The sequence below is a fragment of the Neomonachus schauinslandi genome, chromosome 9, assembly GCF_002201575.2.
Source record: "Neomonachus schauinslandi chromosome 9, ASM220157v2, whole genome shotgun sequence".
NCBI classification, from domain to species: domain Eukaryota; kingdom Metazoa; phylum Chordata; class Mammalia; order Carnivora; family Phocidae; genus Neomonachus; species Neomonachus schauinslandi.
In genome coordinates this window covers 868,586-892,832 of record NC_058411.1, presented here as the reverse complement: position 1 = coordinate 892,832, position 24,247 = coordinate 868,586, and the positions used below count along the sequence as shown (strand labels likewise).

The window sequence follows — 24,247 nt, the reverse complement described above, 5'->3', positions numbered from 1 at the left end:
CCATCCATGCCCATCCATCCCTGTCCTTCCCTGACCTTGCCCATCCCTCCCCATCGTTCCCTGACCCTGCTCATCCCTGCCCATCAGTCCTTGTCCTTCCCTGATCCTGCCCATCCCTGCCCGTTCCTCCTCGTGCCTCTGGGCTGGTGGTGGCCTCACAGCCGTGGAGCTCTGTACCTGTTGGCGCTTCAGCTGCTAGGCCTCTGGGCGTGGGGGGGGGGGCAGCTGCAGCGGCTTGTCCTGCAGTGCTGGGCGCTCGTCTGGAAGGACCCGGGGCTGCCACAGGGTGCTGAGCGCTGCTTTGTTCTGTTCTTGCTTCTGGAAACAACTCGTGCACCCAAGGCACGCGTCGCCGGCAGCAGGGCTCGGATTGCACGTCCACATCCGAGGAGGAGTACGGCTCCCACCACGGCTCCCCCACACACACACAGTCCCATGCCTCAACAGCCACGCAGACCCCGCGGTCTGGCAGCTCCAACCGGACTCGCTCCCGGGCCCCCATCCCCCGGGACACAGATGACGAGGAAGAAGATCCTGATCCCTACGGCTTTATTGTGCAGACGGCAGAGATCGCTGAGATTGCCAGGTGAGCCCAACTCGGGGAGCCTTCGAGCCAGAGTGCCCCTCACCTTGGGGCCAAGGGCACCCCCAGGCCAGGGCCTGGGCTGGAGACTCTCTTCCCGAAGGAGCTCAGCAAGGGCTGGTCGATGGAGGGGTGGCTGGGGGGGGGGGGGGGGGGGGGGGGGGGGGGGGTAGGTGGATATTGGGTGGGTGATGGATGGATGGGTGGGCAGGTGGATGAATGCAGATCTGTCCAGGAGGGTGTGGGCGCTCTGGTATGAGGAAGAACTGTACTATTTTTGTTAAAGATGAACTGTCATGTGGTTATTTCCTGGGTCACTTCCAGGCCAGGAGCAGGGAGGCTGGTGCAGAGGTGGTGGAGACTGGGGAGTGGTCTTGCACTGAGCAGTGGTCAGGGCTACAGTGCTTGGGTTCTGTGGGGCTCGTGCGGGGGCAGGAGGAGTCCGGGGATGGGTGAGTGGTGAGTGTTTGGTGCTGAGGATGCTGAGCTTGAGCCCGTGAGCCTCCTAGAAAGGTGACCCAGAGGCAGGTGGTTCCTGGGAGAATGGTCCGTGGGGGTGGAGACACAGAGATGGCAACAGAGGCCATGGCAGCTGGAGGTTGAGTGGAGAGGACCTGCAGGGCATGAAGAGGGCCGGGGACAGAGCTCCCAGGATGCGGGGGGTGGTGCACAGGGCTGACGAGGGGGCGGACTGTTGAGGAGGCAGAGTGAGGGTTCTGGAAGGAGGCTGCTGGGTGAGAGAGGCGAGGAGGGGGGATGGAGGAGCCCCTGTGGGTTTCTGGGCCTCTGCCCCAGAATGGGCAGGCTTGGGCATCCCGATGTGCTGGGGGCCGGAGAGAGGACGTGGGGGCTGGTGCTAAGGCAGGGCCACACGTCCGTTTGGCATCCGTGACTTTGAGGGACGTCTTTCTGTGTTTTCTGGATGTAGGGAAGGTGGGACCCAGTTGGGGGGCCGCCATCTTGAGGGGGCCCAGGTCAGCCTTGCTGGGGAGGTAGGGGCTGGCCGGGATAGTTTTCTCCAGCTGTGCTCAGCATTTCTGGGTGGGGCTGAGCTCGGGTGGCCATGCCAGGCAGGGCTGCAGGTGGCGATGGGAGAGGATAGGCCCTGAGGGCCGGCTGGGTGGCGTCTCAAGCATGCTGGAACAGCTGAGGGTGGTCGCTGGGCCTTGGTGGGCCTTGGAGGCCCTGTCACTTGGGCGACTGCAGCAGTGATGTGCCGAGGAACCTTGAGGGTGTTGCTCATGCGTCCTCGAGGGAAGGGAGCGGTGTGGACAGTGACAAGGGACTCCTGTACCCCCAGCCTGGGCCGAGGGCTCTAGTCCACAGGACAGGCTGGTTGGGGGACCTGATGTGCTTAGAGGACAGCGCTCAGCCTGGGGACTTCGTGGGCACTAAGGGGTAGAAGGTGCTCCTGGTCCCTGCTGGCCCCTGTCCTTTTCCGGGTGGCCTGAGAGCCTGGTGGGGAAGCATGCCTAACCTGTGTGGGGTGTGAGTGGGGCCGGGCTGGGCCTGGGAGCCTGGCCTCCCGTGGCCTCCCTCCTCCCCTGCGGGGAGGTTCCTGGTCTCCGCCTGCCTGTCTCACTCGTTGCTTGCCTCTGATCCTTGTCTGTGACCCCTTCCCTGCCTCAGTGTCCCTGCCTGCAGAGTAGGGCCTGGGTGGCCAGAGGGGAAGGTGTGGCCTGCTCTGGAGCGTGGGGGTGCCTCTGCCCGCCCTTCCTGCCCAGCCCCAGCCCCACCTCTGCCACCCTTCTTGGGGCATCAGACACTTGAGCGTTCTTTGGGGCCCTGTCTGTCTGGCACTGCCAGTGGCTGGTTGGGCACAGTTTGGGCCAGGCTAGAGGCTGCATGCCCTCGGCCCCTGCCCCTCACCCTGCACTTGCCTCTTGGGAAGGGCTCCTGCCTCCACCTGAGAGGGGAGGGCGGCCCGGGAAGGTTTCCCTCAGGCTGCCAACCCCCCCGACCTCCCCAACGCTGGCGCCCTGCCCAGGAGGACCCTACAGGACCCGCCTTCTTTCCTGTGGGTTCAGGCTGAGCCAGACACTAGTGAAGGATGTGGCCATCCTGGCCCGGGAGATCCACGACGTGGCTGGGGACGGCGACTCGCTGGGCTCGCCGGGACCCGCCCGCAGCCCCTCCCTCAGCAACGTGCCCAGCACCCCTGCTTCAACCATCTCCGCCCGTGAGGAGGTACGCCCCACCACCACCCTGCTGAGGTCTGGCCTGGTCCCCTGGTCCTGGCCGCGTCGGCCCCGCCCCGCACAGCTGCGTGCCCGGGCGGTCTGAGCCACGAGCCCTCGCCAAGGCTGTGCGTCCCATGCTCGGCTCCCGACACGGCCGCCCTGAAGCACGGGGGCTGGGATCCGCCTTCCTTGGGGGCTGGGGCGTCCCGGGGTCCCCAGCGGACTGGGCTTGGGGTCCACTCCGTCGCCCTGCTGTTGTCGGGGCGGAGGCATGGTGTCTGCCCCTGCTCGCCATGCCCCCACCCCGGAGGGCTCTCACCACCTGCCCTTGTCTGCAGCTGGTGCAGCGCATCCCCGAGGCCAGCCTCAACTTCCAGAAGGTGCCCCCTGGCTCCCTGAGCTCTCGAGACTTGGACCAGAACATGAACGACCGCTGTGAGGACCCCCTCGCCAGCAAGATGCGGCCTCGGAGCCGCGAGGAGGCAGGCACCCCCCCGCCCCTTAGAGAGCTGGCCTGGCTGCGCGCACGGGGCCCTCCCGGCCGGGCGCTGGGGTGTGCCTGGGGAGCAGGGCCTTCCGGAGGGCTCCCGGGCGTCATGCTGACACTGGTCCTCACAGGTGATCTTTGACAACCTGATGCTGAACCCCGTGTCCCAGCTGTCCCACGCCATCCGGGAGAACACGGAGCACCTCGCCGAGAAGATGAAGTGCGTAGGGCCCCGCAAGCTCTGTGGGCCAGTGGGAGCCGCCCCCCAGACTCCCCTCAGACACAGACACGAACATACACCCATCGGCGAGGACCTGCAGTGGTGGCGGGGGGGACACCACCCAGGGGGTGCCCGTGCACACACGCATGCCCGGCTCCCGGGAACCAGAGCCCCAGGATGACCCCAGCCTCCAGCCCAGCCCTCCGCACATCAGGCCCAGAGGCCGGGACTCTGGCTCCAGCCAGCCCCGTTCCGGCGCTGGGCCTGTGTTTCCCCTTGGGCCCAGGCGGGGGGGGTCTGGGCTTGCCTGTGTCTGGGCTCCATCATCACTGTCCTCTGCGTCCCCCCTCGGCGGCAGGATCCTCTTTCAGAACACAGGGCGTGCCTGGGAGGAGGTGGAAGCCAGAATCAACTCGGAGAACGAGGTGCCCATCCTGAAGACATCCAACAAGGTGAGGGCCGGCCTGTGCCCAGCCGCCGGGCTGCAGGGAGTGGGGTGTGACCCCCTTGGCGGCCCTGCTCCATCTGCCCCCTCCCGCCCGCTTCCAGGAGATCAGCTCCATCCTGAAAGAACTGAGGCGCGTGCAGAAGCAACTGGAAGGTGGGTGTGGCCCCAGGTGCTGCCCGAGGCACCAGCAGAGGGACCCCGGGGTGGGCCGGGAGGCAGGAAGGACCTGCCGGCCGGCCTGACCCTCCCCGCCCCTGCAGTCATCAACGCCATCGTGGACCCCAGCGGGAACCTGGACCTGCTGACCGGGAACCGGGGCTCCACGGGCTCGGCCCAGCTGGGGAAAGGCCGGCCGGCTGCCCAGAGCCCATCCTCGCCCCCCTCGGCCCTGCCTCTGAGGAGCTTCCCACAGCGGGTGAACTGCGGGTCCCCGGGCCTCCCGGACCCTGCCTTCCTGCCCGACTTCCTCCCCGATGCCGAGAGGTTCCTGATCTAGGCGGCCGGGGCCGGGGCGGCCTCCGCGTGCCCTGGGTCCAGCACCTCCGGCACCCCTTGTCTGCCGCCACGGCCCTTCCCGGCTGCGGACCGTTCGCCACAGACCCCCATGTGCCATAACCCTGTGGGCAGGTGCCTCTGTGCCCACACCCCTCCCTAGCTCCCAGCCGGCGCCCCAGCTGGACGGTCCAGCCCCTGTGGCCAACCCCGCTGGCCTCCTGGCCCAGCTCCTGCTGTGGCCTCCGCCAAGGGCTGGCGTCACAGGTGTGTACCCCGCCTCCTCCCCACTGCTGTTATTTCTGTCTTTAGCTTTTAAGGAAAGAGGGGCTTGGGCCACTGCAGCAGCCCCCGGGCCTGGAAGGCCCTCACCCCGCCTCTTGTGTTGGGGCGGCTGTTCTGCTGAGGGCTCCCGTGGGCTTACGTGTCCCGTCCCTGTGTGCGGGCCGGGGCCAGGCGGAGGAAGAGGGGCTGGGCTGGGGGTGGGGGCGGTCATTCAGTGCCAAACACGGAGCCGGGAGGGGCTGCTGAAGCCCCGGGACCCGAGGGCAGGGTGCCCCCGGCCAGTGCACTCGCAGCCAGTTCTGCCGAGGGCCGGGCGGCTCCCCGCTGCCCCGGGGTCGGGGGGCCTGGGGCGGGGATGTGGCCTGTGGAGGCGTTTGGGGCGGAACCCCACTACTTCAAGCCTTGGGTGCCAATGCAACTGCCAAGCCCACTGCGCGTGCAGGCTGCGGCCACGCGGGCCAAGCACGCAGGCACGCCCATGCCGGACACGTGCGCCCAGGCTCACGGCTCGCCCAGGCGCGTGTCCACAGCGTGGGGCGGCTCCGCCCAGCCACGGAGGCCGGGCTCCTGCACTTGGCTTCCTGCGGTCCTGGGCTGGGGGCTGGGGGAGGGAGGGGGGCACTAGACCGAGGGGGCGGGAAACCAGGCTTCCAGAAGCTCCCTGGGCCGCACCCGCTCCCCCAGCCCTCACCCCCGTCCTGCCTGATGCTGTGGGCATTCCTGGGGTGTCTGCAGCCAGCTCGGGGCCCTGCAGGCTGCTGTGCTCCTGGTCCCATGGGGGGTGGGGGTGGGGGGCAGGGAGGGGCCCCCAGGGACAGTCTTGCCTTCTCAGGGTTCTTTCAGCGGGGAACATGCCGGGTGGGCAGAGCACCCCCCCGGGGCAGGGGGGATGTTTCTGGAGCCTCTAAGCCAAAGAGCCCGTGGGCTGGCAGGTGGGGGCGGGTCGCTCTGCACCGTGCCTGGTACCTGTGTGAGTGGCGATTGCGGGATGGGGCCCGGGGCCAGTGGGTGTGAGTCCGGGCCGCCACGGGTGATGTGTGTCTCTGTGTTTACATTTAGCTGACGTGGAGTCGCGTGCGTGGGTCCTGTGCCCCCCCCGTGATGTTTACGTATGTGTGTGAGTGGTGGGGGGCTCCCTGCCGGGACCCCGCCCCTCGAGCCTGCTGTGTCCACACGGAGGCGGCGCTGGGCCCCTCCGGCCTCCTGCATGCCCCACACAGTTGCCCACAGCCTGTCCCCTGGAAACGAACAGTGGCCATTCTCATGCACCCACCCTCAGTGATTGCCGTACACGTTTTTTTATTCACAAATTCCTGTTCCTCCCCCTTCCAGCCTTCGACTTGGGACCGGTAACTTATTTGTCTGGCTTCTTGGAGGTACTTCTGTATGTGTGTCCTCAGGTGGTCTCATGGATGTCTTTCAGAAAACGGTTATTTTATATGAGTTGTCATGGAATTTGTTCTAATAAATCATTCTACCACATGGCAAAGATCCCGGCGTCTGTTACCTTGAGCTCCTTTCTCCACCGTTGGTGTCTGGGGTGGGGATGCTTGGCCCGCGGGTCTCCCTTCGTTCGCCAGGAAATCCCATTTTACCCCCAGACCAGGCATGCTGCAATGCCCAGACCTTGCCACCAGGGGGTGCTGTGGGCGAGAAAGCAGCAGGGAAATTTCAGACGTTTGCTCCTCAAAAGAGAAGTTATTTTATTGCAGCCATTCAAGGACAGGACGACCAGAAGCACCCTCAGGTAGGCTGTTCTGCAGACATGTACCAGCCGAGGGGCATGGGCACCGATTGCCGAGCCACAGCTCCTTCCAGTTCCTCCCCGCGGTTCATGGCTTTGGAGCATGCCCAACTTGACACCAGGGCTGTGGTGACGTCACACTGCTGAGTGCCTAGGGCCTCCGGTCTTAGACCCTGGCAGGGGGCAGGGTCGCATCCCCCAACTCCAGCTGCAGGGAGGACCCAGAGGAGCTGGACAAGTGGGCTGGGGAAAGTGTTCAGCCTGCTGTCAGCCCACAAGGCGAGCTGCCACAGACCCTGTTCTCCAGGCCTCTCGACCACAGCACGGGAGTCCCTGGTGTCCGCTCTGTTCCCCACGCCAGCTCTTCCCCACACCAGCTCTGTTCCCCAATCCAGCTCTGTTCCTCAATCCAGCTCTGTTCCCCACACCAGCTCTGTTCCCCAACCCAGCTCTGTTCCCCAACCCAGCTCTGTACCCCACACCAGCTCTGTTCCCCACGCCAGCTCTGTTCCCCAATCCAGCTCTGTTCCCCAATCAGCTCTGTTCCCCACACCAGCTCTGTTCCCCAGTCCAGCTCTGTTCCCCAATCCAGCTCTGTTCCCCACGCTAGCTCTGTTCCCCAATGCAGCTCTGTTCCCCACGCCATCTCCTTTCCCCAATCCAGCTCTGTTCCCCACACCAGCTCTGTTCCCCGTGCCACCTCTGTTCCCCAATGCAGCTCTGTTCCCCATGCTAGCTCTGTTCCCCAAAGCAGCTCTGTTCCCCAGTGCAGCTCTGTTCCCCACACCAGCTCTGTTCCCAATGCAGCTCTGTTCCCCAATCCAGCTCTGTTCCCCACGCTAGCTCTGTTCCCCAATGCAGCTCTGTTCCCCACGCCAGCTCTGTTCCCCACACCAGCTCTGTTCCCCACATCAGCTCTGTACACCTGAAAATCTGCACCCTCCAACATGTGTACATTATACTGCAGTAAGAATTCAAAACAGTAATGAGGAATGGAAAATGAATGTATTAACATAAAATTGTTCATAATATTCTCTTGCTTTCTTTTTAGTGTCTGTAGGACCTGTTTTCGTGCTCTCATTTTCACCCTAAATAGTGGTGATTCATACCTTCCCTCTCTCTTGCTCAGTCTTGCTGGGGTCTACCAATTTTGTTACTTTTTGTCTGTCCACACGCACTCAGGACAGAGGACTCGTGCCCAGCAGGAGCAGAGGTGAAATTAAGAATCCTGCTCAGAGCTGAGTGTCCTCAAGGCTGTACGCACAGGGAGAAGGGTAAGAGAACCCTACCCAGGGCCCCGGGAGAGAGCAGGGAAGCTCATCTCTTTCCCAGGCTCTGGGTGGGAGAAAAAAACCTGCGGTGAGAAATGGAAACCTCAGAGAATGCTGAGCAGCTAGTAAACAGAGCTAAAGACGCACCTGAGGCGGCTGGACGTCAGCAGGACGCAAAGGTTGAGGTGAAGACCCGCAGCAGGGAAGGAGAGTCGGAGGCACAGGACGCGGGGCGTAGAAGCTCAGCACACACTTCGCCTGAGTTTCACAATGTGAGGATACAGAAAATAGGCAGAGGCCATAGCCAAAGAGATAACGGCTGAGAATGTTCTAGAAATGATCACAGGCATAAATCCTCCACTTTAAGAGCTCCAAGCCCCAAGGTGGGTGGATGAGAACCATCCTCACCTGGACACGCCACGCTGAAACCCAGAAGACCGAAGACAGAGAGAAAACCTTCAAAGCAAACAGGGAGGTCAGAGAAGCAGCCTTCAGAGGGACAGCAGGTGGACGGACGCCCGTTCCTCCACGGGGAGCCGCGTCCGAGGTCGGGACCTTCAGCGACTGGAAGAGAATTGTCACCCAGCTAAACCATCATTCCAGAGTGAGGGAGAGACATTCTCGGACGGTGAAGCCTGGAGCTTTCCTGCTTTCCCAGCCGGGATGCAAGAATCCAGGAAGGATGGGAGCTGAGCCTGGAGAAGGAGGGGTGTGCAAACCCACCAAGTGAAGAAACCGGTAAATGGGTGGCACATCTCAGTAGCCCCTGAGCAGGAGACCATGACAGTGACTGAGGAGCATCCCCCAGAAAAGGGGGCTGGCACCCCAGAGGTAAATGAACAGAATCCCCGAGGCAGTTGTTGGAAGCACAGTTCCTTTTGTTCAGAGGGTGGAGAGAACACTTAGCAGCAGGCTCAAAGCCCAGCATCCCGTTAGATGCCAGGGTGGCCGGCCAGGGAGGGGAAGGCGAGGGAGTTTGCTTCCAGCCACGTGGTGGATTCAGGACTTCGAAGAGCAAGATGTGGATAAAGGATGACGAAAACACACGCAAATGCTTTGTCAGACTCCACGGAGCACGCCTTGGCTGGACTGGGGCCACGGTTGCAGCTTGGTGAGGCCCGGTTAGGCCCTGGTCTGCCTGATGCTGGGGGTTCTGCCTCAGCTGGGGGTTCGCCCGATGCTGGGGGACCTGCCCGACATTGGGGGGCCTGCCCAATGCTGGGAGATCTGCATGATGCTGGAGGTTCACCCGATGTTGGGGGGCCAGCCCGACACTGGGGGGCCTGCCCAACACTGGGGGATCTGTGTGATGCTGGGGGTTCTGCCCCAGCTGGGGGGACCTGCCCGACACTGGGGGGTCTGCCCAATGCTGGGAGTGATCGAGGACCACTCACCCCATCAGCACCCAAAGGTGGACAACCCATTTGCCGGCGAATGAACTTGCGGAAACCTGTTGGTGTCCACCTCCGCTTTGGGTAAAAAACAAAAGGAAACAAACTCTGTTGTGTGAAGGGGGCCCGTGGGTAGACGTGGGGTGAAGCGGATGACGTGCTCATGAGAGCAGCCCGGTGTGCAGCCCACGGACTTGTGGAGAGGCCACACCGGACCAGGGGGCTGCAGTGAATCAGCCATTCTTGTCATTTCTATAAACTGATGTTTTATTACAATCAGCTCCAAGCAAACTGGTCCTCACGATGGACACCAGGAGCCTTGAGAGAGTTGTAAGCTCCGCATTCACACCGCGGAACACAGGCTCACGGACTCCCCAGGGGCATGCGTAGCCTAAGGCTGCTCCCCGGCCCCGCTCTCCTTCCCGCAGAAACCGCGGGCAAGCAGTGCTCCCAGCTGCCCCCTCCGCCTGTGCCCAAGCCTCGTGCTGCCCCGGGGGTCCCGTGCGGGCTGTGAGGATAATAACCGTAAACCTTTCCCACCCGTGTGGGGTCCTGCCAGACCTCACCTGCAAGGACACGATTAAAACAGGGAGTCGGACCGTACCCCTGAAGATGTGGGAGCATCAGGGGTCACCTGGGGGGCGGCTTCATCATAAAGGGGACCTTCTGGGTCTCGGGACTCGGTGTCAGCTCCTTCTTTCCTCAGTCTAACTCAGAAACCTTGCCCCCGCATCCTTCTAAGTTCTAGAAAGAAGGAACAACGAGCCCGGGGGGACTGGCCCTTCCAGCCTCCAAGGCTGGGACAGTAAATGCCTGCTGTGTGAGCCGCCGAGGCGCAGCTCTGTGCTGCAGGAGCTCCGGCAAGCCGGCGAACACGCTCCGTAGGCACGGGAAGCACACGCGGTATGTGCCACACGGGATCAGAAAAGGAAACTGTTGGTGGCGCCCGGCTGGCTCAGTCCATACAGCGTGTGACTCTTGATCTCGGGGTCATGAGTTCGAGCTCTGCATTGGGTGTAGAGATGACTTAAATAAATAAACTTAAAAAAAAAAGGAAACCACCTAGCTACACCCTAGTAACAGTGAAGAACACCACAGACAAGGAGAATGTTTTAAAAACAACCACAGAGTAAAGAAATCCCTTACACAGGAATGATGGCAGTTCTCAGCAATAACAGAACCCTAAGGACCTCGGATTCCAGGGAAAATAACTGTCTATCAAGAATTCTGTGCCTGGAGGGGCGCCTGGGTGGCTCAGTCGTTAAGCGTCTGCCTTCGGCTCAGGTCATGATCCTGGAGTCCCGGGATCGAGTCCCGCATCGGGCTCCCTGCTCAGCGGGGAGTCTGCTTCTCCCTCTGACCCTCCTCCCTCTCATGCTCTCTGTCTCTCATTCTCTCTGTCACAAGTAAATAAATAAATAAATAAATTTAAAAGTGTCTGCCTTCAGCTTGGCTCAGGTTGTGATCGCAGGTCCCAGGATCGAGCCCCACATCGGGCTCCCTGCTCCTTGGGAAGCCTGCTTCTCCCTCTGCCACTCCCCCTGCTTGTGTTCCCTCTCTCACTGTCTCTCTCTGTCAAATAAATAAATAAAAATCTTAAAAAAATAAAAAAATAAAAAATTAAATTCCAGCTCTGTTACTTACTAGACACAGATCTGAAATTCAAGAAGGCACATCAGCCTAAGGTAGAAGGATATTTTTAAAAAGTCACACAAATTTAAACTAAATTAAAATCGGACAGCATAGATTTTAAGACAGAAGCTGTTACGAGGGAAAGTGAGAGCATGGTGACAGGTGGTTTAGTTGGGGGAAGCAGAGACACCGGAAGTGCAGACTTCACCGCGGGAAGCAGGAGTGTGCGTGGGAATCCACAGACTGGCACAGTCTCCCAGTCATTCCTGGGCCAAGGAGACGAAACATTAACAAGTGATGTGTAAGATCTGAAAGCACATCCGTGAGCTGGATTTAAAGATGGATCTAGACCCCAGACCCTCCCCAGCGGAGGCTGTGCGTTCTTTTCAAACACATGTACAGATCCTGAGCACACATGTGCACATGAGGCCTGTTCTTGACCAACGTTAAAGATACAGTGTGGCGCGGGCCTTGTTTTCTAACCCAAACTCGATTAAACTAGGAATCAGTGATGAAGAAAGAGCTTCACATACACTCGGAAATCTTAAACCAGATTTCTTTTTTTTTTTTTTTAAGATTTTATTTTTAAGTAATCTCTACACCCAACATGGGGCTTGAACAAACGACCCTGAGATCAAGAGTCACACACTCCAACAACCGAGCCAGCCGGGTGCCCCTAAACCAGATTTCCAGATCATTCACAGGTAAAAGAAAAAACAGTAAAAAATGTAAAATACTCAGAAGTAAATACCGGCCGAGTCACATAGGAGATCATGGGGCACAGCGGAAGCAGAGGTCTGCAGAAAATGGATCCCTTAGGCACTTTGTAGCAGCAAAGGAACAGCTGGAAATTAGAGCCAAACACGCAGCTTAAGGCAGAAAAATAGCCACAGAAACATATGACGGGAAGTAGAAGAATGGATGTAATAAAGGTGAAAAACGGGAATAAATTTAAAATGGAACCATAACAGAGAGAAAACAAAAAATATAAAAGTTGATTTCTTGGAAAAAAAATAAAATCGCCAAAATTCTGGCAAGATCTCCAGTGACCGAGGAAGAAAGATAAGAGGCACAAAGCCAGTCTGAGGAATGCAAAGGGGTCATCCCTGTGGACGTGCCCGAGTGAACGGCTAGGAAGGCAAGCATCGTGAATAACCTTTGTCAAGACAGCTTGCAACGTTAAACAAAAGGACACATTCCTAGAAAAATGTGATTTGCCAAAGTTGGCTCTCAGAGAAACAGAGAGCCTGAATGGTCCTATAACCATTAAGGAAATTGAATTCATAATTTACAATCTTCCCACAAAGATGTAAACGATCTAAGATTTCCATGCTCCACCCAAATTAAAAAAGAGTATTTTAGCCTGTTTTACAAAGTTCAAAATACAGGAATAAAAGGGTGCATACCCAATTCATTCTAGGACTCTAATATAATTTTTTTTTTTTTTTGAGAGAGAGAAACAGAGCTCAAGTGGTGGGGTAGGGGCAGAGGGAGAGAGAGAAAATCTTGAGAAGGCTCCATGTCCAGTGTGGAGCCCAGTGTGGGCTGGATCTCATGACCGTGAGATCATGACCTGAGCAGAAATCAAGAGTTGGAGGCTTAACTGACTGAGCCACCCAGGCGCCCCTAGGACTCTAATATATTTAAATACCAAGACCAGGTGACGCATGAAGGGAAACACGACGTGTCACCAGCGGTAGTTGTGAGCACAGATGTACAATTGGAAATCCCTTATTGCTGAAGCCAATCCAACCGCACGCAATGTAGGTCACGGTTCTTACGGGGCTATCCCAGGACCCCAAGGTTAATTTAACCTGAGAAAATCCCTGATTTACTTCATTAACAGATTCAAGGAGGAAAATGCAGGGTTATCTCGATGGATGTGTGCGAAGCACGTGGTGGTCCTAGTGAAGGGGAGGGACTGGTCTACCGGTCCCCGGAGCCTTCGCGGGCACCCCGGGGATGGGGCAGGGCCGCTTGGGCGCCAGGGTGAGCACATCAGCGGAAGAGAAAAGGAAGACCCACACACATCTGGAGACTTGATAAACACAGAGCCAGCAGAACAGCACAAGAGGACTCCTAATTATCCACCAGGAAAACGGGTCTCGTGCCTTACCCAATAACCCGTTCCAGGTAGATGCTCACCTGGGGAAGAACACTGACTTTCTTTTTTTTCTTCTTTGAAAATTTTATTTAAATTCAAGTTAGTTAACATAGGGTGTATTATTAGTTTCAGGGGTAGAATTTAGTGATTCATCCATTGCATATAACACCCAGTGCTCATTACCTCACATGCCCTCCTTAATGCCCATCACCTGGTTACCCCATCCCCCCACCTCCCTCCAGCAACCCTCAGTTTGTTTTCTATGATAAGAGTCTCTTATGGTGGGCGCCTGGATGGCTCAGTTGGTTAAGCAACTGCCTTCGGCTCAGGTCATGATCCTGGAGTCCCGGGATCGAGTCCCGCATCAGGCTCCCTGCTCGGCGGGGAGTCTGCTTCTCCCTCTGACCCTCCCCGCTCTCATGTGCTCTCTCTCATTCTCTCTTTCTCAAATAAATAAATAAAATCTTTAAAAAAAAAAAATAAATGGAAGCATGCGGGCGCCTGGGTGGCTCAGTCGGTTAAGCGACTGCCTTCGGCTCAGGTCATGATCCTGGAGTCCTGGGATCGAGTCCCGCATCGGGCTCCCTGCTCAGTGGGAAGTTTGCTTCTCCCTCTGACCCTCCCCCTCTCATGTGCTCTCTCTCTCATTCTCTCTGTCTCAAATAAATAAATAAAATCTTTAAAAAAAAAAGTCTCTTATGGTTTGCCTCCCTCTCTGATTTCATCTTATCTTATTTTTCCCTCCCTTCCCCTATGTTCATCTGTTTTGTTTCTTAAATTCCACATATGAGTGAGATCATATGATAATTATCTTTCTCTGGCTTATTTTGCTTAGCATAATACCCTACATTGGGGTGCACGTACCCCTTCTTTTCACTACATCTGTATCTTTGGGGTAAATACCTAGTAGTGCAATTGCTGGGTCATAGGGTAGTTCTATTTTTAACATCTTGAGGACCCTCCATACTGTTTTCCAGAGTGGCTGCACCAGCTTGCATTCCCACCAACAGTGTAAGAGGGTTCCCCTTTCTCCGCATCCTCACCAACATCGTTGCTTCCCGTCTTGTTAATTTTAGCCATTCTAACGGGTGTAGAGTGGTATCTCAGTGTGGTTTTGATTTGTATTTCCCTGATGGCTAATGATGTTGAACATTTTTTCATGCATCTGTTAGCCATTTATATGTCTTCTTTGGAGAAGTGTCTGTCTTCTGCCCATTTCTTGACAGGATTCTTTGTTCTTTGTGTGTTGAGTTTGAGAAGTTCTTTATAGATCTTTGGAAACAAGCCCTTTATCTGTAGTGTCATTTGCAAATATCTTTTCCCATTCAGTGGGTTGCATTTTAGTTTTGTTGACTGTTTCCTTTGCTTGCGTAGAAGATTTTTATCTTGATGGAGTCCCAATAGTTCATTTTTGCTTTTATTTCCCTTGCCTTTGGAGACGTGTCGAGCAAGAAGTTGCTGCGGCCGATGTTGAAGAGGTTGCTGCTTTTGATGGATTCCCGTCTCACATTGAGGTCTTTCATCCATTTTGAGTTTATCTTTGTGTATGGTGTTAGAGAATGGCCAAGTTTCATTCTTCTGCATGTGGCTTGTCCAGTTTTCCAAACACCACTTATTGAAGAGATTTTTTTCCATTGGATATTCTTCCCTGCTTTGTCGAAGATCAGTTGACCATAGAGTTGAGGGTCCATTTCTGGGCTTTCTATTCTGTTCCATTGATCTATGTGTCTGTTTCTGTGCCAGTATCATACTGTCTTGACGATGACAGCTTTGTAATATAGCTTGAAGTCAGGCATCGTGATGCCTCTTGCTTTGGTTTTAAAAGACTGACTTTAGAACATGGTGCTTGGGGCGCCTGAGTGGCTCAGTCGTTAAGCGTCTGCCTTCGGCTCGGGTCATGATCCCAGGGTCCTGGGATCAAGTCCCACATCGGGCTCCCTGCTCCGCGGGAAGCCTGCTTCTCCCTCTCCTGCTCCCCCTGTTTGTGTTCCTGCTCTTACTCTCTCTCTCTCTCTGTCAAATAAATAAATAAAATCTTTAAAAAAAAAATTAAAAAAAAAAAAGAACATGGTGCTTGATTTTCACATCCTTGGTCAGATACAACAGCAAGAAAACCCTTGCAGAGAAGTCTTAAATTTCAGTTCGTAGTATTATTGTTTGTAGTGATATTAGAATTGTTACTTGGAAATTGTGTTAAACCTGTTATAAGCCAAAGCTAATAAGTAATTATTTTAATGTTAGGAAGCAAAAGTTTCCATGTAAGAGAGAAGAGATATAAGTACAAACCCAAAGCAGGGAAGAAAAGCTTGCTGTGGTCCCCGAGCAAGACGTGCACCCCCATGTCCGCTGCGGCGTGATCCACAGCAGCTGAGACGTGAGGACGACGCACGTGTCCATCAGCAGACGGATGGATGAAGAAGGTGTGGCGTGTATTCACACACACGGTGGAATACCACTCAACCATAAAAAAGAAAGAAATCCTGCCACGTGGATGGACCTGGAGGGCATACTGTGAAGCGAGCTGAGTGAGAGAAAGACAAATACCGTATGATCACTTCCAGGTGTGGAATCTGAAAAAACCGAGTTCACAGATACAGAGCACGGACTGGCAGGTGCAGGGGGTGGGGGAGGGGGGAGAACGCGAGGGGACGTGAGGACACACCTTCCGTCATCCAGGGGTCCTGGGATGGGATGGGCAATGCGGTGAGCGCGGTGCTGTATCCTGGGAAGCTGCCAAGAGAGCACGTCTTAAACGTTCCTGTGAGGTGACGGCTGTTAACCGAACCCCTCATGGTGGTCATTTTGCAGTATATACAAATCTTGATCGTTAGTTATGTTGTACCCTGGAAACCAATATGTTATATGTCAGTTACATCTCGACAAAACAGGGGAAGGTGGATAATAAAATTAAAAAGCAAGAAAAGAAAGACAGCCCTTGTAATGTTTCGGCTGAGTTGGAAACTTCTTACCGAAGGCTGTTGGCCAGGCAAATGCAGAGGGAATAACGCAGGAAACCAGTGGTCTGCGCCCCCCAGGTGCAGGCTGATAAGGAACCAGGAATCTGCAAGGCGCCCGAGCATTAGCCCTGGGTGCTTGCTGGGAGCAAGGCCGGAAGCACATTTTTCTAACAGTCAGATGTAGCATCACTCACTCGTTGGGGAGCTGAGAGTCAGCAGGACCTGTGGTCCCTGCCGCCCCCAGATGGCGTTCCTGCAGGACGAACCATCTCTGCCTCACTCCCAGCGCCCGGGAGCAGGGAAGAGGAGAAGAGACTCTGTGGGGAGGGGAGGTGGACCTCCAGGAGGTGGCCAGGTCAGACGGGTGGAGCCCTTGTGATGGGATTAGTGCCTTATGAAAGAGCCCCCAGAGAGCCCCCAGCCCTTCCCTCTTGGGAGGACACAGCAAGGAGAGAACCAGGACCCAACCTGCCGGCGCCTTGACCTTGCACTCCCAGCCCCCAGAGCTGTGAGGAGCAAATGTCTGCTATTTACAAGGCGCCCAGTCCGTGGTGTTTTGTTATAGCAGCCTGAACAGACTAAGGGAAGCCAGAACTATGCTCCTGGGAACACAGAGCTGATGGCTGACCTCCAGCAGCCATTGTGGGGCCACGAGGCTGCTAGTCAACCCTAGGTATTGGGAGCTAGGATTCCTGAGGAGGGGCCTGGAGGGACCCGGCCCCCCACTGCTGTGAAGCAAATACAGTCTCTAGGCCACCGGCCCCTGAACCTGGTTAGCGTGAGAGAGAAACGAACAATCCTGTTCAAGCCAAGGCTCCTTTGGTCTCTGGCTTACACTGAGCCCAACTGACGCCCGGGCCTGTGGCTAGAGAATGCCTCCACCTTGGGAGATGGGGCCAGGGACAGAGATTTTTTCTGGAGGTGAAAGTTCCCAGCCCCACCCTCTGGCTGGCCCACCCAGCTCCAGATGTCTGTCTGTCCGGGGTGCAGAGGGAGGTACTCGGGACGAAGAGGAAGTGGTCAGAAGGGGAAGGAGCAGGCTGCAGAGAGGAGGCAGGTGGGCTGGGGGTGGAGGCAATCACCGGAGCCTGCTGCCCGCACAGAGAGCCGAGGGCCTGCAGTCTGTGTCTGGAGCGAGATGCACACCAAGGCACGACCCCCAGAGGTGAGTCCAGGGAGCCCGGGGCCGGGTGGGAGAGCCAGGCCAAAGGCCCCAGGGAAGCCAGCTGCCAGCAAGCCCGGGCCAGGGGATCACAGAGCCTCCGGCCGGGCCTACAGACCACCCGGTCCTCCTCCAGTCTGGGCCGCGGGGACCACCAGGCCTCCGGGCCTCCCAGCGAGCTGACAGCGGGCCGTCTGCCCCAGCCGGGGCCTGGCAGCCTCACCCCACGCTCCGCAGGGCAGGAAGTTCCACACCTGCAGCCGTGACCTCTGATGCCTGCAGGGTCCCGGCTGGCAGCTAGTGGGCCACACTCTCCCCACAGCCGGCCCTGGCCCAGGGCCACGGGCTTGCCAGGGCTGCAGTGTGTGAGCAGCTCCACAGCCCCTTAGGGCTGCCCCGGGGGCAGGCTCCCCCGGCCCCAGTGCTGTTCCCAGGGGCCAAGAGGAGGAGCGGATGTGCTCTGGGCATCGGAGGTCAGGGAGGTGCCTGGGACAGCTCCAAGTCCCAGATGGGGACTGTGGGGCTCTGACCTGCCCTCTGCCTGGGACACTCGGGGCACCAGTCCAAGGATGTCCCTGGTGCCCCCTTCACCAGCCCCCAGCCCCGGGCTTCACACTGACCGCCTCTCTGAGAGCCAGCGAAGGCCTGATGAACCCCCGGGGTGGGGGGCGGCCCCCTGAGCGTGGCTCTTCTGTGAGGAAGGGGAGCAGCGTGAGGCCCTGAGCTCCCCTCTGAGGGGTGGGGGGCATCCTGGCTCCCCTCTGGGGGGGGCTTTGTCGCTCTGCCTGAGGCCTTGTTCTGGCTTCTCAGGCCCCTCGCTGCACCCCCCGGGGGGCATGCTGAACTCGGGAGCACTTCGCCCACAATGACATTTGAGGCCACTACGGGGAACCTGCCTGGCTTCCAGCTCTCTGTGGGAGTAACTGCCCTGAGGGGGCCGCCATCCTGCTGCAGACGGGGAGCCCCACACAGTACCTCGGGCTCCCCAGCACCCCCGCATGACAGCGAAGGGTCCCAGCTCAGTCCCCGCCATGCCTTCCCAGCCAGGACGAGGGATCCAGAATCCCAGGCGGGGGCTGCCGGGGGCCGGGCGGGGGGCCCAGCCCTGGGAAGGGAAGTGGCTTTTCACGGGTCTTAAGGAGGACGCGGCTGAAAGCAGAAATGGCTCCGGGCCTCGCCACACATGTGGCCAAAAGCAGGAACCGAGACTCAGACACCCAGATGCCCACTGAGAGGGAAACCGAGAGAGGGGAAAACAGCCTGGGGGCCGGGACAGACGGACACACAGACACACACCAGCTCCAGGCTCCACACAGAGTCACCACCTGCAGGCTAGGCCGCCCAGGGGGCAGTGGGGAGAAGCCCGGCGCTGGGCCCGAGACTGTGGGTGACACCGGGTCGCCCTGTCAGGGCTGAGACCTCCGCAGAGAGCATCAGTGGCCCCTGCCCGGCCCTGTTCCACAGGGCCCACTGCCCACAGGACAGAGAGGCCGGCGCGGCAGAATGGGGGGCCCAAGGGAGGGGGCTCTGCAGCCTCGCAGAACCCCGCACCAGAGCGGCAAGGACGAAACCAGCCAGACCAGAGGGCTGCCCTCATTCTCCAATCCCTGTCTCGGGGGGCCCCCGAGGGACAGTCCCAGGCCACCTGACCCCCCCACATCAGCGCCATCTTCCCCTATCCCTTGCCCACCCGCCCCCCCTGGCATACCTAGCCCTCCCCGGTAGCCGGGGACAGTCTCTGTCAGCACTGGAGGGGCCACCCCAGCCCACCCATCTGAGGACCCCATGGTGACACCCTTCTCCAGTTGCAGATGCTGGGAATGCTGGCCATGCTGTGGCTTGGCGCCGTGACTCTCGCCTACGTCCTGTGGCAGGTGCACCTTCCCCCCACCTGTGGCCAGCTGCACCCCGGGGAAGGGCCCACCGGGTCCAGGGGCCATGGCTCCAGCCTGGCCTGGGAGTCCCAGAGAGGGGAGGCCGGGCAGCAGCTGCAGGACTCCTGCCGGTGAGTGAGCCTGCCAGGTCTGCAGGGCGGGCGGCCGTGCTCTCTGCCCCTCCGCGAGCTTCCACCATTGGACCTGCCCCGTGGGATAAGCACGGCCCTCTGCCACCTCTTGGAAGATGCAGCTAGCCGGCAAGGCTGGCCCCAAGGCCCAGATGGACTGGGGCGGGGGTGGAGGTCGGGTGGACTTGGGGTGCTCTTTGCAACAAACACAGGCCGCCCCCTGGGGGCTCCGCCGAGGCCGCGAAGCCGGGTGCCGCCGGGGCTGAGGCTTGCGGCTTCTCAGCTCTCCCATTGCAGGGGTGGCGTTGCTGTTCCCAGCTGCTGGACCGCCTGCCTTCCCACGCTTCCTGCTGTGGGGGAGAGTCCTGCGCATGGGCCAGCCCGCATAGCCCGAGAGGGGCTCCCACCACCTCCTGGTCCAGCCCTTCCTCGGGGTCAGCTTGGGCGCCTCCAAAGGTCTCCCCACCAGTAGGCAGCCCAGACCCAAATCTCTGCTCAAAGCAACGGCTCTTGAGCAGCAGGGCCCGCCTGGGATTGGGACGGGGTCTGGGCCCCTAACCTGCCCTGCTGTCTCCCTGGCTCTCCCGCCTTGGGTGTCACCGCCCCCAGCGGGCTGGCTGGGCTCACACCTGCCCTGTCCAGTCTAGTCGGCTCCCTGTCGTGCGCCCTGGGCCTGGGCCCGGGCCCCGTGTCGGCAGCGACCCCTCCGGCCTGGCCAGTGGGCACAGAGCAGACGATATGAGGCAGGTTGGTGGCATCTGTGCTCTGCTCAGGCCCCATGGGCTCTCTCTGCAGGCTTGTCCTTGTGGAGAGCATCCCCCAGGACCTGCCCTCCGCAGCTGGCCGCCCGTCTGCCCGGCCCCTGGCCCAGGCGTGGCTGCAGCTGCTAGACACTGCCCAGGAGAGCATCCACATGGCTTCCTTCTACTGGTCCCTCACAGGGCCTGACATTGGGGTCAACGACTCGTCCTCCCAGCTGGTATGCCCCGGCCCTCCCCACCCCGACTTGACGGCTGCAGGCCATGCGCCCCATCCGGTGCCAGGGTCCATCTCTCTGTGAGCTGTGGGTGGGCAGGGTGGCCTCCCGGGAGAGGTCTGGGTCCTTCCTAGTTGGCAGGGGGTCACCCCTCATGGCTGGCCTGGCCTTGCAGGGGGAGGCCCTTCTACAGAAGCTGGAGCAGCTGCTGGACAAGAACATTTCCCTGGTTGTGGCTACCAGCAGCCAGTCATTGGCCAAGAACTCCACGGACCTGCAGGTCCTGGTGGCGCGAGGTAGGTGCCTGTCCGGCCTGGGCCCCTGGGCCCGGGGGGAAGCATGGCACCTGACCTGCTGGCGCCACAGGACAAGGAAGGAGCACAGAGCTGCCTGGGACAGGCCTGGAAAGGCCACCCGTGCCCCCCTAGTTCACCGGGGCCCAGGGCGGCATGCTTGAAGTCACCGTCACCCAGGGCTGGTTACAAGGAGCCAGAGGGTCGTTCTCCATGGGGCAGAGCATAGGGTGGTCTCGGGGCCCCCTGAGCCCAGCTGCTTTGACCTGTGGGTGGGCTCAGGCTGGGAGCTCAGCCGGGGAGCAATCCTTATAACCCCGGGCTCTGGGGCGGGGCTGCCCCAAGGCGTCCTGGGCCAGTCCATGCCTCCGTTGCCCCACCTGGAAAGTGGGGACGCTGATGGCCTGGGCTTAGCAGGACCGCCCTGAGGGTAAATGAGCAGACCCACTGTGAGGACTCAGGCTCGCTGTGAAGCTGGTACCCAAGAGCCAACTCACCACACGGTCCTGACCCCCGGCCAGGTGCCCAGGTGCGGTTCGTGCCCATGAGGAAGCTCACCGGGGGCGTTTTGCACTCCAAATTCTGGGTCGTGGATGGACGGCACATCTACCTGGGCAGTGCCAACATGGACTGGCGGGCCCTGACGCAGGTGAGTCCAGAGCCAGGGGAAGGGAGACCCACCTGGAGCCCATCCACTGCCCGCGCTCCCGGGGGCTTGGCCCGATGTCCCGTGCAGCCTTGGGTACATCACCCTGCTGCAAGTTACTGGAGCCTGGGTCAGGAAGTTACAGAGTTCCACACGGCCACTGCGCTCACCCTGGGGAATCTCATTTAACCCCACGCAAAGATGTTCTAGCCACTTTATCCAGGGAAACACGCAGACTGCAAAGCACGATCCCTCTTAGGAAAAGCAATGCATTAAAAACCAGTCCAAGAAAGGTGGTGGAAAAGGCAGCTGCGTCTGTCGTGGGACAGGGACGCGAAGAATGATTTTTCTTTTATGCATTTTCCACTTCTGTGGTAACAAGCGTGCGTTGCTTTGATCATTGGCATACGGTGTTCAAGACGAGCAGGGTGCCCTGGGCACCCCCACCTCATAGCTTCCCGCGAGCACACTGTGTGTTGTGACTCCGGCAGGAGACACTGCGGTGGGCAGACTGCCAGTGTGGGGGGCCGCGCTCTGCCCGGCGGGGGCCTCCTCCCGCAGCCGCCGCCCTGTCCCCCCGCAGGTGAAGGAGCTGGGCGCCATCATCTATAACTGCAGCCGCCTGGCCCTCGACCTGGAGAAGACCTTCCAGACCTACTGGGTCCTGGGGGCGCCAAAGGCGGTCCTCCCCAGAGCCTGGCCCCAGAACTTCTCGTCCCACATCAACCGCTTCCAGCCCCTCCGGGACCGCTTTGACGGGCTGCCCACCACTGCCTACTTCTCTGTAAGAGGGGCTGAGGGGGCCTGCCAGAGCCCCAGGAGCCGTGCCCCGCCGTGGTGCCCCCCGGGGCCTCAGGGCAACGGCCTGGGGAGCCAGCGCCCAGGACCCGGCCGCGGTCCCCCGGCCAGCAGCAGGCTGGTGTGCGCGGACCCCGCTCTAGGAGAGGACGTGCCATCCACGGGAAACAGGCAGCCCGGGAGGGGGGCCTCCAAGCGCCCTGTTGGGTGGGGCCAGGGGGCTTCAGCTCAGGACCAGGGAGGACCGGGGAGGACCAGCTCATCAAGTGGTTCTGTGGGTCTTCGGGCAGGGAAGGGGGATGGGGCAGGCTGGTCCTCCGTCTGGTGCGTGGGAGCAGACAGCCCTCCAGCTGCCCCAGTGGCTGGTCTTTGGAGACCCAGCATCAGAGCTGGGGGGGGTCCTCGGGGGGGGCCCTGCCTGAGCACCTGAGCAGACACAGAAGTCTCTGTTGGTGCAGCCAGCTGCCTTGATCCAGGAAGTCAGGCCAACCTGGAGCTGGGGTGGGGGGCAGGCTGCCGCTTCTAGGCTTTTCCTGCCAAGACCGAGGGCAGCCCCGAGGCCCCTGTGTAGACGCTCCCCCTCTCTCCCCACCTCCCCAGGGAGCACCTCTTGTCTTCCTCCACGTTCCCACATGCTGGAGGGGGGGTGCATGCTGGGGTCACAGGGACCTCTCTCCCTGGACAGGCCTCGCCACCCATGCTCTGCCCGCATGGCCGCACCCGGGACCTGGAAGCACTGCTATCAGTGATGGGGGGCGCCAGGGAGTTCATCTACGCCTCGGTGATGGAGTATTTCCCCACCACGCGCTTCAGCCACCCGGCCAGGTGGGTCTGAGCAGGACCCTGGCAGCCCTGGGGGGTGGAGGTCCGCTGTGCAGGTGGGCAGCTCCTGGCACAGTTCCTCTCCTGCCGGGACCCCCGCTCACCCACGGCTTGCAGGCAGGGCCCCTGTTGGCCCAAGGACCCTGACCCACCCTCCCGCAGGTACTGGCCGGTGCTGGACACTGCACTGCGGACAGCCGCCTTTGACAGGGGTGTGCGTGTGCGTCTGCTGGTCAGCTGCTGGCCCCACACAGACCCCAGCATGTTCCCCGACCTGCGGTCCTTGCAGGCTTTCAGCAACCCCGCGGCCGGTGTCTCGGTGGATGTGGTGAGGACCTGCTCCCCGGGCCGGGCTGGGGGAGGTGGCCCCCCTCCCCTCCTGACAGCTCCCTCTCTGTGCCCCCAAGAAAGTCTTCATTGTGCCGGTGGGAAATCACTCCAACATCCCGTTCAGCAGGGTGAACCACAGCAAATTCATGGTCACAGAGAAGGCGGCCTACATAGGTGAGCAGCCAGGTGGCGCAGCCCCAGGACCCGGAGTCTTTGAGGGGTGCCAAGCCCATGCATGTGACACACGGAGGCCACATAAACCCACAGAAGGGGGACGTGACCCCCCCAAGCAGTGGCCAGGCCAGGGTGCTCAAGGGGACACTGCTCTTATATCCAGCACAGACCCCTCAGGGCAGTGGGGCTGCTGAAGGGCATGAGCGTCTGCAGGGGCCTCTAAGGACCAGCACAGGACCCGGGGCAGGTGGAAAATCCTGAGCACTGAGTTTTCAGGACACTGAGTCAGGACAGCTGTCCCGGGAAGTCGTGGACGGAGCCCCACACGCGTGGAGAGCTAGCTGGGCCTCCCGCCTCTGTGGGGCTGCCCCCGCTGGGGTTTTTGGCAGCGGGGTGGCCGCTGTGCCCCTCTGTCCCCAGAGCGTGGCTGAGCCTCACGACTGGGCCTTGCGGAGGGGCCTGGGGGAGCCCGGTCACCCAGGGACCCCTCCCCATCCACCGCCCCCAGGCACCTCCAACTGGTCGGAAGATTACTTCAGCAGCACCTCAGGGGTGGGCCTGGTGGTCAGCCAGAGAGCCTCCAGCACCCGGCCAGGGGTGCTTACCGTGCAGGAGCGGCTGCGCCGCCTGTTCGAGCGAGACTGGGATTCCCGCTATGCCGTGCGCCTGGACGGACAAGCCCAGGGCCGGGACTGTGCTTGGCAGGGCTGAGGTGCAGCTCCGTCTGAGCCCCGGCCCCCAGCTCCCCGTGGATGCCGCCTCCCGCTGCACCTCCCAACTGTCCCCCTGTTGGGGCTCCAAGCTGCCCGTCCGCACAAGCCCTGCTCAGGGCCAGGACCTCCCAACTCCTGGCAGGTGCAAACTGTTTGCTTGCGCCCAGGCCCCGAACCAGCCTCTCTTATACCCCACCCCCTCCAGACAGCCTTCCAGGATGCTCCTCCCCGACCCACAATCCCCACCCACAAAGGGGGGCTTTAGAATACACAAGCACCTCCCTGCCTGTCTGTGTGAGTCCCGCATGGGCTGCATCCACTGCTCCTGGCCCCGGGTTGGAGTTCGGCAGCCCTGACCCTGTGAGGCTGCTGGGCAAGCCTGCTCTGGGTGCCTGCCGGTGCCCAGTCCCCACTCACAGGGACTGGGGGGTGGGGCCGGGGCAGGTGCTAGGACAGGGGGGCCCAGGACTGTGGGCACGGGTCCTGGAGAGGGGAGGCGGGTGCAGGGCTGCTGTATGGCCCTTAGGACCATGT

At 59.9% G+C, this 24,247-nt stretch overlaps 2 protein-coding genes across 4 annotated transcripts in view; both read left to right on the top strand.

Annotated features, from left to right (window-relative positions):
• CEP170B (centrosomal protein 170B) overlaps positions 1-6,175 on the top strand; it is a 32,396-nt gene extending 26,221 nt beyond the window's left edge. For 2 of the 3 annotated variants that reach the window (XM_021679886.2, XM_021679887.2), the window contains exons 13-19: positions 343-586; positions 2,611-2,770; positions 3,102-3,245; positions 3,382-3,470; positions 3,829-3,922; positions 4,020-4,071; positions 4,179-6,175. In XM_021679886.2, the coding sequence (XP_021535561.1) occupies positions 343-586; positions 2,611-2,770; positions 3,102-3,245; positions 3,382-3,470; positions 3,829-3,922; positions 4,020-4,071; positions 4,179-4,414 (1,019 nt within the window). In that variant the 3' untranslated portion in view covers positions 4,415-6,175. The remainder of the gene's footprint in view (positions 1-342; positions 587-2,610; positions 2,771-3,101; positions 3,246-3,381; positions 3,471-3,828; positions 3,923-4,019; positions 4,072-4,178) is intronic. The other variant, XR_002479806.2, reaches the window with a different exon arrangement.
• Positions 6,176-16,932: 10,757 nt separating this feature from the next.
• On the top strand, positions 16,933-23,785 carry PLD4 (phospholipase D family member 4). Its single transcript, XM_021679932.1, is given in 13 exon segments — positions 16,933-16,959; positions 17,279-17,429; positions 18,367-18,426; positions 18,429-18,454; positions 18,762-18,961; positions 19,757-19,940; positions 20,113-20,233; positions 20,752-20,879; positions 21,460-21,660; positions 22,360-22,499; positions 22,659-22,824; positions 22,904-23,000; positions 23,509-23,785. Coding segments are annotated over 13 exon segments (1,704 nt in total). The 3' UTR covers positions 23,712-23,785.
• Positions 23,786-24,247: the final 462 nt, after the last annotated feature.